At 29.5% G+C, this 12,972-nt stretch overlaps 1 protein-coding gene across 2 annotated transcripts in view; it reads right to left on the reverse strand.

The window, feature by feature from the left end:
• Positions 1 to 12,972, reverse strand: part of LOC106458830 (26S proteasome regulatory subunit 10B) — a 41,913-nt gene that overhangs the window by 7,275 nt on the left and 21,666 nt on the right. For both annotated transcript variants that reach the window (XM_013918384.1, XM_013918383.2), the window contains 9 exons: positions 11,235 to 11,274; positions 9,267 to 9,387; positions 8,893 to 9,007; positions 8,216 to 8,365; positions 7,599 to 7,722; positions 7,280 to 7,341; positions 4,271 to 4,391; positions 3,538 to 3,618; positions 969 to 1,040 (listed from right to left, as the gene is read on the reverse strand). In XM_013918384.1, the coding sequence (XP_013773838.1) occupies positions 969 to 1,040; positions 3,538 to 3,618; positions 4,271 to 4,391; positions 7,280 to 7,341; positions 7,599 to 7,722; positions 8,216 to 8,365; positions 8,893 to 9,007; positions 9,267 to 9,387; positions 11,235 to 11,274 (886 nt within the window). The remainder of the gene's footprint in view (positions 1 to 968; positions 1,041 to 3,537; positions 3,619 to 4,270; positions 4,392 to 7,279; positions 7,342 to 7,598; positions 7,723 to 8,215; positions 8,366 to 8,892; positions 9,008 to 9,266; positions 9,388 to 11,234; positions 11,275 to 12,972) is intronic.

The raw sequence follows: 12,972 nt of genomic DNA on the forward strand, positions 1-12,972 counted from the left end.
TTAACATGAAAATTACTTTGCATATGGACTATTCAAAACAAATACTCAATATATTCATGGACAAACCTATATTCATTTTATTTAAAATACTTCACTAAAAAAATGATTTTTTGTATGCAAAGACTTGTAATATTAAATGAAGGACTGCCAAATTTCGTGAAGATATACACACTATATTGAGAGTTATAAGTATTAAATCTATAAAGACTTTAAACAGTACAAAAAGGTCACATGGTTGGTCAAGCTGACCAAGCCTGGATTGAGAGAGTTAAGAGATAATGCAAACAAAATGTGAAAACTCAGAGAAAAAAGTATTTTTAATCTTAACATGAAAATAACTGCACTCAAACTAGTCAACTCTATGACTTCATATATTCATGGTTCAATTTTAAGTATTTTCACTGAATTAAATAATTTGATTTTTGTGTACAAAAGACTTGTAATGTTTACTAAAAACATGTCAAACTTGTGCAAAATACACATACCACACTGATATGATAGTATGGATACTTCCATGGTTACCTTGATTTTCAAACAAGACCCAAAAACTTGAGTGTTTTGAATAGTTCATTGTTCTTTTTTATTCTCCTGAAGAAAAAGAATGGACTATTCAAAAGCACTCTAGTTTTGGGTCTTGTTTGAAAACCATTACAACTTTTGTATGTGATCCTGTGTGTTAACTTTTTAATCAGAGTCCATGGTTACCTTATGGTTACAATATTGATCAAAATGACTGAGCCCATATCAAGAGAGTTAATATATACATAGTTGCAGTTTATAATTTCTGAGCTGGCTAACTTGTGGATATGCACATATATGTAGTATTCTGAAACAAGGATGAAACTTGCTATCCTATTATAAGAATCTCACATCTTTCTAATTATACATATGATAAATTAATCAAAGGAAAATAATAACTCATGATTCTAGTAGTGAAGAATTATGAAGATAAATTCATCACAGCTTACCTGCCTCAGTACACACATTTCTCAAGTCTGCTCCATTAAAGCCATCAGACAGCTTTACCACAGACTCCCAATCTATTGGGTGCAAAAATAAAATAAAATCAGTAACATAAACATGCAGTTTATATAAATGTCTGTAACGAATGCATGTCAAGGTTACTAGTATAGGTGTCAAGTGCACACATGCATATCAAAATTTAAGTAACAATAATTCTGTTTCAACATTTTACTAAAAAATAGATAAATAAAAATAGAGGGCTATCTGCGTTAGCCGTCCCTAATTTAGCAGTGTAAGACTAAAGGGAAGGCAGCTAGTCATCACCACCCACTCTTGGGCTACTCTTTTACCAACGAATCGTGGGATTGACTGTCACATTATAATGCCCCCACGGCTGAAAAGTTGAGCATGTTTGGTGTGACGGGGAATCGTACCCGCGACCCTCAGATTGCGAGTCGAGTGCCCTAACCACCTGACCATGCTGGTCATTTTGCAATTGTCATTTTGTAACATTTAGTGTAACTTGCACAGAAAATTGAAAAATAAATTTAAGCTTGCATTTTTGTGCAGCTCCAATGAGCCTCATCTGTAAAATAATGCACATGTGAGATTAAAAAAAAAGTCTGTTTGTCCCAAAGCATTGGTTTATATCTGCTAAAAAGCAATCATCTATTGAGATTATTTCTTAATTGATTTTCCTTCTATTTTTCCAATTTTCATTAGTATGGCCTGCCATTCCCTACCTTTTCTCACAATCACAGCAAATTTTTGTCTATAACAAGGCATCAAGTAAGCTTTATTAGGTTTACCGAGACTGCAAAATATTCCAACAACTAAAGTCTTTATTTATTGAATATTGTTGTTATGTCTATCATATTCAACAATACACATAATGTTTTTTGTTTATTCAAAACATTATCTCACGAAACAGTTTTTGAAAATTTCATAACAGAAAAATTAAATCAAATTATAAGATTTTTTAAACTGAAAGTAGATCCGATTTAGTAAGTTTCTTTCATGCAGTTTGGTTATGTACTTCAACTGTGAGAATGAACAACAACAAAAAAAATCAAAGAATATCAATGAAACCTCTATTCCAGAAAAGGTTAAAATGTTGTGTTTCACAAATGCAAAAGGTTGCAAATGTCACACATATTTAAATATAAATTACACACACAACCAATACCCTTTAATCTAGAAAATTACTGTTTGTCTGCATTTTTTGTTAAAAATACATATAAGCTGAAGGAAAATTATGTTCAAAACACTTTTCAAAATGAATAAACGGAACATAAGAGAAGCATGGAAGGGATCTTTTCACAGATGGAATACTTTGACTTATATGTTCTACAGTTAATGAAAAAATGTATAATTAATTTTTTTGGAATACTGGTAATTTAAATGTAACTTTTTATATGCTGAGACAAGAATCTGATTACCAGGAAAAACTGTTTAGTACTTCGTCAAGGATTTGAGAATTCAATTTCACTTTGACAATAACTGCTACAATCTGAGCTGTCAATTCAATTAATTTTTTTTTAAACTGGCTGATTTAGCACTTTTTTTCTCTAAAATGTATTAAAGCTTAAGCTGTAGGCTTTTCTTTATCCCAGCTTTAGAAGTTTCAGCGAATATTGTTTTTCACATTCCTTTTACTCTAAAACAACCAAATATATTGTTTCAACAGATCTGTTGGATGATTCATTTTACTGTATTGAAAAAAAAACTACTACTTAATGAAGCAACTTGAAATGTAAGATGAATTTGATACAGGGTCAAATACAAATGACGTAAATAAGCCTACCTCATTCCATAAAAAACATTCTTTTTCCTATCATACTGCAACATCATAATTCAAATGAAATACAAAATAATAAAGCAAGCTTAAGAAAAAGCTAATTGTGGCAGAAGTTGTTCAAACATCTTTTTAAGTTAGTAACATATCACCAAGCTTTGTTCTGATCTCTATGCATTTCCACTGATCTGTAAGCTTATACAGTTGAAAAGAATATGAAAGAGTATTCATTACATAACTTTTCAAAACTGGTATATATATAAGCAATTACGTCACACTGACAATGGGGGTTGAGACAGAGTAACTAGATAAAGTTGAGGAAATTCCAGCTGTGTTGAAGTTACAAGGTTCAAATTAACCCTATTTTATTCAAAATTATTTCAACTTTTCACCTAGAAGACTATGAGTGCCATATTATGTTCAGAAATAATTCAGAAAAATTCACAAACACTAATCCTTTCATTCAGATCCTTCTGAAATCAACCCAAAATTTGCAAAAGCAAATAACCAATATTTTTAACTTGAATAGATTTCAACTCTGAAGTTATTATTTTTAATGAGTGGAAGAATGATTATAAGTTTATTTTCTATAAATTAATAAAATAAAATGCACCATCTAATTAATATGGAAACAAAAATAATCTGACTAACCACTACTCTAGCACTGAGGATGACATTGACAACAAATTTACAAAATCAGTCAATTCATAACTGTTCCCAATATATTATTTATGGATGTGACTATTGACAATATTATACTTTGAAATACAAATTCCTACCTATATCTCCATGTTTTGTGATTGGTTGAGCATGAATTTTAAGGATCTCCAATCGAGCTTGCTCATTTGGGAGAGGAATTTCTGAAAATAATGCATAACACTCTTTTACAAACTTGGGAAAATGTAAGAAATATTTTATAATTTTAAATAAAAATTGAATAAATTTATGATTATAAAATTAAAAAAACACTTCAAATGTATTGTTTACCTGCAATAAGCCAGTACAATATAATGTTATTGCATGAAGTAAGAAAGTTCTTTAGGATTAACAAATGTAGTGAAATTTTGTCTCTAACTCATTTCAGGGTGATATTTAATCTGATTTACTAGCCCTTAACAATTTTATGATTATTCAAAAGTGTATAACATAAACAACAATTAAATTATTTAACACTTATGATGCTGTTAACTTCTTACTATAATATATAAAATATCCATGGAAAACATCTCAAACATATAAATATTTTTTTAAAAATAGCAGTAAAGTACTTTCAATGAACTATCATCAAACAAAACAGTAAAACATTCCAGTACAAAGACATATCTTTTGAGATACTAGTTAATATAAGTACTTTATTGTGATCACAAAACTTTCAAAGTGCTTCTTGGCACTTTTTGTAGTTTGAGACATCATTGTTCAGACTCATACTATTTTATAGATAAAAAAATCCAAAGTATTGAGATGATCTTACCAAGAAAATGCAAAGAGAGAAAAAAAATTAAATGTTCCTACCAATTTTTCTATCCAGACGACCAGGTCGCAGTAAAGCAGGATCAAGAGTATCTGGTCTGTTAGTGGCCATTATAATCTTTACTTTTCCCAATGAGTCGAAACCATCCATCTGGTTCAACAACTATAACAATAAAAAATGAAGTTTTCTGACCTGAAATAAGACTATGGACACTCATAGTTTATGATCAGGACAAATTAAGTAAAATAATGTAGCTAACAAGGAAAAGTACCTGCCAATGACAGGCATAAAAAGTAATTCTATAAATCGTGTCTAGACTACCCCCTTCAAGTTCTATAGATGCATGCGAACAGCTCAGAGTAGACTGTGAGTAATGTAATTCAACAGCATAACATGAGCCCCACATTCCCCAAGTGATTTACAACTTATAATGGTGCAATTGTAGTTAGACACAGTTCAAAGGGCAATAAATTGTAAGTATAAATAGATATATACTGTTATGAGTTTAAAGCTACTTAGGATAAACAAATTTAGTTTCATGTTACAAACTGATGTCATTCTAGAAAGAAAAAAAAGGGTAATTTAGATTTATTTCAATATTTTTGTGATTACAAGGTCAGTCAAATTGACCAACGTTGCATAAAGTTATGGTAGAGAAAATAACAGATAAAATATAAAGTTTTACAGCAAACAAACATCTGAAATGTATTTAGGAGGTTTTAGAGACTATGCAAATGAAATTTGATATTTTTGAGATGAAGAAAAGTATTTTTAATCTTAACATGAAAATCACATTGCTAGAGCAGCAAGTATTAATCCTAATTACAATGTAAATATGCTTGATGCATGACTCAGACTGCTTAGAAGATAGTGAAAGTGAGTCAAGTTGTGTTCAAATGATTAATGATGAAGAGGCAATGAGACAAGAAGATGCTAGCTCTCCATCTAGTGGTGATAGTCAAGATAATGAACTTGGACCCAGCAGGAAAAGGCATAAAAAGCATCAACAATGGGAAAGATTTGTCCCAGTTGCAGTGCGAGGGGGTGGGTGCAATGGGAAATACATGTCCCAGCCACATTGAATGGGTTAAAGACCTAATTGTATATTTATGTCTGAAAGTACTATTCATGACAAAAAGCAAAGATATCTAGATTTTACATATTAACATAACATAATGTTTAGGGACAACATAGGACCTTTTGATCCATCTCAGTTGTCCCATTCTCTAAAATAAACTAAAACTATTACATAAATATAAAAATCTTATAGCCAGCCCTTATCATTCATACAGTTATCAAGCTTTCTTATAAACTCACTTAAATTGACTGCCTTTTATGTGACACCTTTTCAAATGCCTTCTGAAAATCCACATACACCAAATCTACACCCTTACCCTCATCTACATAAGCAGCAACTTTTTAAAAGAATGTCAAAAGATTTGTAAGGTAAGATTTTCCCATGTTAACTATCCAATAAAATTCTAAACTTTGTTAAATGGTTTTGCAAAGCATCTTTTTCCAGACTTTCCAAAACTTTCCCACAACTGATGTAAGACTAATTGGTCTATAATTACTTGGACAATTTTTATTACCTCCTTTAAAAAAAGAAGTGGTATTAGCTAACTTCCAATCCTTTGGCACCTGCACAATATATTTAAGAGCTTCCAAAAATAGTAGCAAGTGGCCCACATATCCAATTCTTAACTTCCTTCAAAACCATTGGGGAAATATTATCTGGTACAGAAGCCTTATCCTTCTTTAATTTTTTCTTAACAAGCTCGGAATTAATACAATCATCTTTTCAACCACATTTCCATCTTTCAACTGTTCACGAAGAGTAACGCTGCTTAAATCTTCTTTAGTAAAAGCAGAATTAAATAACCCAGCCAACTAATGATCATCAGATACAAGCCTTCCTTTATCATCTCTCAAACAGTGATAGTAACATTTCCATAAGTCACATTAGCATTGCCTGGACTAAAACAAAATGTTAAATGATTGATAAATTATAAGTTAAACATTATAGATATGACTAGAGAAATTGTCAGGAATGCTAAATTTTAACAAACCAGAAAAAAAAAGACATCAACTATTGAAATTATAAAATATTTGAAATTACACTTTTTTCCTTGATATAAAGTAAAACATTTTTGTCAATTAACGATTAGATTGGAATTAACTTTCTTTTTAAATTATATCTATTTTAACAAAAGCACTTTTTATAAGGAAAGAGTAAAAATGTCAAGAAACAGGCCTTTATAAAATGGAGTGTTAGACCATCAATACATTCATCCACACTATAATACTAATTCTTAGTTGTTGTTTTGTAAGTTTTTCAAAGCTAATCTAATATATATTCGTATGTGTGTATATACATACACACACACATATATATATCTTATTCTTTGTTTAAACAAAACTAACCTGCAGGAATGAACAGCTAAAGGAAGGGATTACTTGATTAAGGTCCATACTTTTGTCATGGTGAATCATTAGGATTGTTCATAAAGTAATCTGAACCAGTTTCTGTTTATACCTTCTCAAGATTTTGAAATTATCTTAACAAAATGTTTTATTCCTAATGAAAATAAGTATACACCACCTGTTTATTATCATGACTGATAAGAAGACAAAAAAATAATGAATAAAATTTGAAAACCCCAAATGAAACAAGGTATACAAGATTTTTAAGGAAATTTAATCAAAATAGCATTTATTTGAATTTCCACTATTAGTAAAGTGCATTTCATTTCTTTTTTCTAAATCCAGGGCTGATTTTAATTACAGGCAAAATAACTGATTACTTAGGGCCAGCACTGTTCAAAACAAGTATGACTATTGCTGTCATTTGATCTTTCTGAAATAATGGTAAGGTACTTACTTTAAGCATTAATTTTTTTTAATTTATTTGAAAGGACAAGTATACCCCCTCAACAACATACTAGCACACAACTTATCAATGGACTACTACTACTTGGGATGTATGCTTTGTAGTATTATTTACTAATGGTTATTAGCATTTAAGTTAAAGCACAAAGAATGTTACTTACTTCCATTAAAGTCCTTTGAATCTCCCTATCTGCTGATGTACCTTCTGAAAAACGTCTTCCACCTACATTTTTGAAGAAAGATTTAGACCAGACCAGATGAAATTTTGCACAATTCTTAAACTTATATTTAAAAATTAAGAATCCTACTTTGTAAACTAAAGTACAACACAAACGATGCTGAAAAACTATAAAAAGTTGGAGGAAAAATGTTCTATTTGTATGAAATCCAAAATTATTAAATATAGTCTTAGATAAATTCCATTTTTAAAGACTTCTTCCTATTATAAGCATAAACAGAATAACAAAGAAAGACTGTTACCGATAGCATCAATTTCATCCATAAATATTACACATGGTTGATGATCCCGAGCATAGTTGAACATCTCTCGGATTAAGCGAGCACTCTCTCCTATATATTTGTCCACAATAGCACTAGAGACAACCTAGAAAAGATTGAAATTAGTTCAAACAAATTTCATATATAATTAATGTATATATTAAAAATACAATGCCTGACATACAGCAACTATTTTGTAACTCAAAGCATAAGATGTTTCTATTTAAAAATCTGTATTTAAATGCTTGAACTTCTCTCATGAAATTGGTAATTACTTTTTATCATACCAATATTGAATTCTAGACCATAAGAAAGTTATAAATTTATAAAAATTATAATTATCTATTCCTGTGTCACACTGACAACATGCAGTACAAGATATAGTAACAATTATCTGGATGACAACATAATGTTACAGTTTTTCAACCAGTAATCTTCTTTTATGCAACTCTGAAAGAAAACAAATGATGTAAAACATTGTATAACAGTCAAGTAACAAAGAAGCAAATATCACAACTCAAGTCTATTATTGTAAAAGTTGTATGTAGATAGAAGATGGTATTTTTCTTGATTGAATTTTAAATTAATACTTTGCCTACCTTCAGAAAATTGGCATCAATCTGACTAGCCACAGCTCTTGCTAGCAAAGTCTTTCCTGTTCCTGGAGGTCCAAACAAAAGACAACCTTTAGGTGGGGTAATTCCTACTCTTTGAAATAGTTCTGGATTCAGTAATGGTAGTTCAATCACCTGAAAGAAGAAGAAAAAACATGATATAATTATTCAAATTTTGGAGAGATTTTTTTTACAAGTCTCTCTGCCTTTCTGATCATATTTTGTTTAATAAGTACTTCAAAAACAATTTCATTGATACAAGTTTTAAAATTTTAAATGTGCACACAAATTACACTAAGTCAAAATTTCAACTTGGATAAATCAAGAGAAATAGTCACAAACAATGTAACATCTTTAAATACAAAGACAATCATATACAAGAAATAATATTTTGGTAATTCTAAGAAAACATTCTAACTCACTTCTGAAAATGCAAAAAATAAGAAATTTACATGTAAAAAGAAACTGGCCTTCCAAAAAAAATTTTGTATCATACTGTAACAAGCACATATTAACAAAGCTTTTGACTTGAAGACATCATGAAAAGTTCTCCAAATATCCTATGAAAGTTAACAAGTAAAATAATACAATAATCTAAGAATATTTTAAATCATCAATCAGCTAAAAATTTAAGGAAAATAAACAACAGACATCAGCCTCACCTCCCTTAGTTCTCTAATTTGTTCTCCCAATCCACCAATGGTAGAGTAGGATACATCACCTGGATCTTCATGAGACATGTTATAAACCAATGGATCCACTTCTCGAGGAAGATACCTGGAAATAAACAAATTATTTACCAAACATTTAATAAACACTATGTTTCTCCCTCTATGTAAAAGTTTCAGTTAGATAACAAAACTAAATTAACAAAAAATATGAATGACAGAAGAATTGACATTTCAATACTTATTAATTTGTATATAATACATTTTCTCTGTGATTGGGATCGCAAAAACTTAAAAAAAAAGAGAGTTGAATTTTAATTTATTTATGATTTATCCAATGATATAATTGTCAAAACATTTTTCTGAACCTCATAATAGTAAGAGTAGTCATGTCCAAAGCAACTCTAGTTCCAGATTTCAGTCGAGTCTTGTCCAACTGACGACGACATCCTACTACATAACGAGGACCATTGGTTGCCTTCACAATAACTATAAGAGAACTTCAAATCAATATGTGATTTGAAATATAAAATTAAACTACTAATTGCTTATTTTTAAATTATCCTTAAGTAACACTTAAAGAATTCTACTGTTATATCTAACTTTAGTCTTCTATGCTCTACAGTTTTCAAGTTTAATCTTTAAAAGTTAATTAGAGAATAACAATGTTTTAAACTGTACTCAAAAGTTATAACTATTTCTACTATTAGCATCAGTTTCTATAACTGTTAATACTATAATGATGTAATTATACCAAATTCTACCACATGCTCCATTTTAAACATTAGATCCTTGATTAGAGTTGTTTTCTCTTAAATATTATTTGTCTTTCTCTTACTATTTGAATTTTCTATTTTTTTGATTTTCTAAACATTTTGTTTTGTAAAGCATTTTTTAAGCAACTGTTCAATCTCACAGTTACATACAAAGAATAGATATAAATTAGTGATAAATAAACAAAATAGACATTAACAGATGAGCTTTCTGCAACACAAAAAATGAAACAAGCTTCTACATGGATTATAGGTGTAGAGCCACAGTTTATATTTAAGTAATACAACCTAAAAATAATGCCTAATGATGCAGGAAATGTGTCTTACTGAGAAGTTTAGACAACCTAAATACATGTGATTCACCCAAGAGACATCTAATGTACCTACATCTCTCTCTCTCCATCAATTCTCTAAAAACAGAAGTTAATGATAAATTTTGTGGAATATTTAGTTGCATTATGATGTAAACTGTATTATTTTTTTAAAATTTAAACCATGTGGAACATTTGCAGTGACTTATTTCATTTTGTAGACAATTTTAAAAAGATTGAATATAACTTCCTTTACTGCTACTTATAACCAGAAAAATGGTACCATATATTTAATATAAGTTGAACAAAAAATTAAAACTTGTCAGCAGCAAAGAATTATAATGTGCACTCTTACTTTCAAATGCTATGTGTAAGTTCTAGTGATTCCTGCTATGTTTTTTTTTTTCAAATATTATTCTTTCAAGGGATGATCTAACACTACAAAATGGCAATAAGTTTAAAAATACCAATATAAAAAGATTGCTGTAGTTTCAAGAATAACTGTCTCAAAAGATGATGCCAGCATGTCAAAAGGTGTAAAGGCAGTATCTGGTATGTGAAAAATTGAAATATGTTATCATACTGGGAAAAACATGTCTTCTTTCCTAAGTGCTTGCAAAAAGTTGAGCAATTTATCATCATACTGCCTTTTATACATTTCAAGAATAGTAAAGAGCATGTGACAAATTTCTTTCTATGGGATTTATGTTGTTTATAAAAATAATGATAAGTTGAAGATCCAAAGAGACAAAGAAAAATCCCAAGACTAACTTTACACACTAACAGGCTAATGTGCCAACACAACTATATTACAAGAAAGTACCATCTTTGTATGGACAGGATACCAATAACATATGGTTCCATCAAGACAAAGCATCCAGTACATATACAAGTACAAATGGAAATTTATACTATACTCCTTGCATACATATCAGTTCAGCCACTTAGACTGCTCCACTGGGTTGTTGAAAGTCAGTGTCTATACACGGTTGATGAATTTTGAAAAACACCTAATGTGGAGAATAATACTGACCTCAGCATTTTGTGCTAAAAAACCTTTTGCAGTGAGGTTATACCACAGAACAATAGTCCAAAACAAGGGCCATCACACAGAATACCATTTGTGGTGGAAGAAGGGGTTATTAGACATAAACATTCATACTTGTATCATTACCATAGGTCACAAAAAACATCTCTATTTCTAAATTTCTGTTTTAAAGTTCAGGAAAAAAAATTCTTCAAGAATACTCACATTTATCTTCAGTAAGCTGCTTCAAAACCTCTCCCACAATCTAGAAATCAAACAATATAATCTGTTACTAGCACAAACTTCTTATATAAAACCAAAATGCTTATGTATATTATCCAGTTGTTACGTAATTAATAATATTTAGAATAAAAAATTATTACAGAATTTGAGATTTAACCAAACTTTTCTTTGCTAGAAGTCAAAGGTGGAAATAAACTTAAATCAATAGTGAATTTTCTTAATCACAGTTAAAGATCAGATTTATATGCAGAAGCTAAATTTCCTGACTATTACTTGTAATGTTGTATGATACATACTGCAAAAAAGGCATTCTTATTTTAAAAGTGATACCTCTATTTAGTTTATATGCATAAATAAGATTTCATATATTATTACAGTGCCAAGCTTTATGCAGTAAGTCTTTTTTCTTTAAGAAAAAATGTAACCAAGATAAAAATTAAATTTATTAATTTAAAAATCATTTCATTATTGTTTAAAACTTTGTACATCTCTACTTTACCAAAATGATTATATATTATATACATCTATAATACATTCATAAGTTGTTATATCTAATTTTCTTAAGGTATAGTTTAGTTCTGGTAACTTTAATCCTATATTTTCTCATACAAATTACTTATTAAAGTTCAGCTTGTATAACAACTTAATGAATATATTAACAACTGACCTTAAGCAAATAATGAAAGAAAACTCAGATTTGTATAAAACATTATTTCTCAAATGTATACTATTTTTTGTGAACCATAAGCATACAGAAATTACAACTTAATAGTGTACTATAAAATTAATAAATCTACACTAGTACCCAGCCAGTCGTAGATAATGTATTCCTAGGGGTACATAAGTATCTTAGAAAAACATGCATGACCTTCTCCTAATAATAATATAACAACATATAAAAATTAATCAAAGTACTATACAGTATTGGTAAAGGTAAGTAACTTATGAAGCAACACTGCTAATCCTCTACGAATAGTTCACTCACCAGCCGTGGTTGAACGTGCTTGTTTTTTTTTTGTTGTTGTTGTTTGCATTCACTACGACATTTAAAATGTGGTGTTTGCCATATGAACATTAAATTTAGTGATGGATCAGTTTGTAATAGCAACACAATTTAAAGACAGAAATAAAAGTGAGCAAACAGATGTATGATAATGCCAGAAATAATATTAGTGTTGTTAGGCCTACTATTAATGCTGCTAAAGATGTGAAGTTCTTAAGTAAACAAAGAGTCAGTTTAAGAGTATTTTAGTCAACAAGACTGTGAAACACTTTTTGTACATTTAAAAAGGCAAACATGTAACGTTATTTACCTTCACATCATTCCTAAGTTAAACATAAATAAATTTAAATATGAAACTAAAACTCGTTCATACTTACATAACAATAACAAGGCTTAACCCTTTCGAGATGGGTCATGGGTGAAAGGCCATGTCATCTCGTTTGTTGACTCACATTCACAATTTTATTGAACTACTATTTCATGAATTTATATCAATAAGTTTTACATCAAACTATAGATTATAATTCAAATTTTAGTACTATATATTACTCAATTTCTTAATTTAAAAGCAAATATTAAAAAACACAGATAAACATTGATTTTTGTGTGTCACTTGGTATGTTGAATGCAACACTGGTTGAAATTAGATGCTTGTGAAGTCAAATTACTAAGTCTATAGTTTCGAGAAAATTATAAACTCAAATTAACAATATTGAC

The sequence above is a fragment of the Limulus polyphemus genome, unplaced genomic scaffold, assembly GCF_000517525.1.
Source record: "Limulus polyphemus unplaced genomic scaffold, Limulus_polyphemus-2.1.2 Scaffold520, whole genome shotgun sequence".
Lineage (NCBI taxonomy): Eukaryota > Metazoa > Arthropoda > Merostomata > Xiphosura > Limulidae > Limulus > Limulus polyphemus.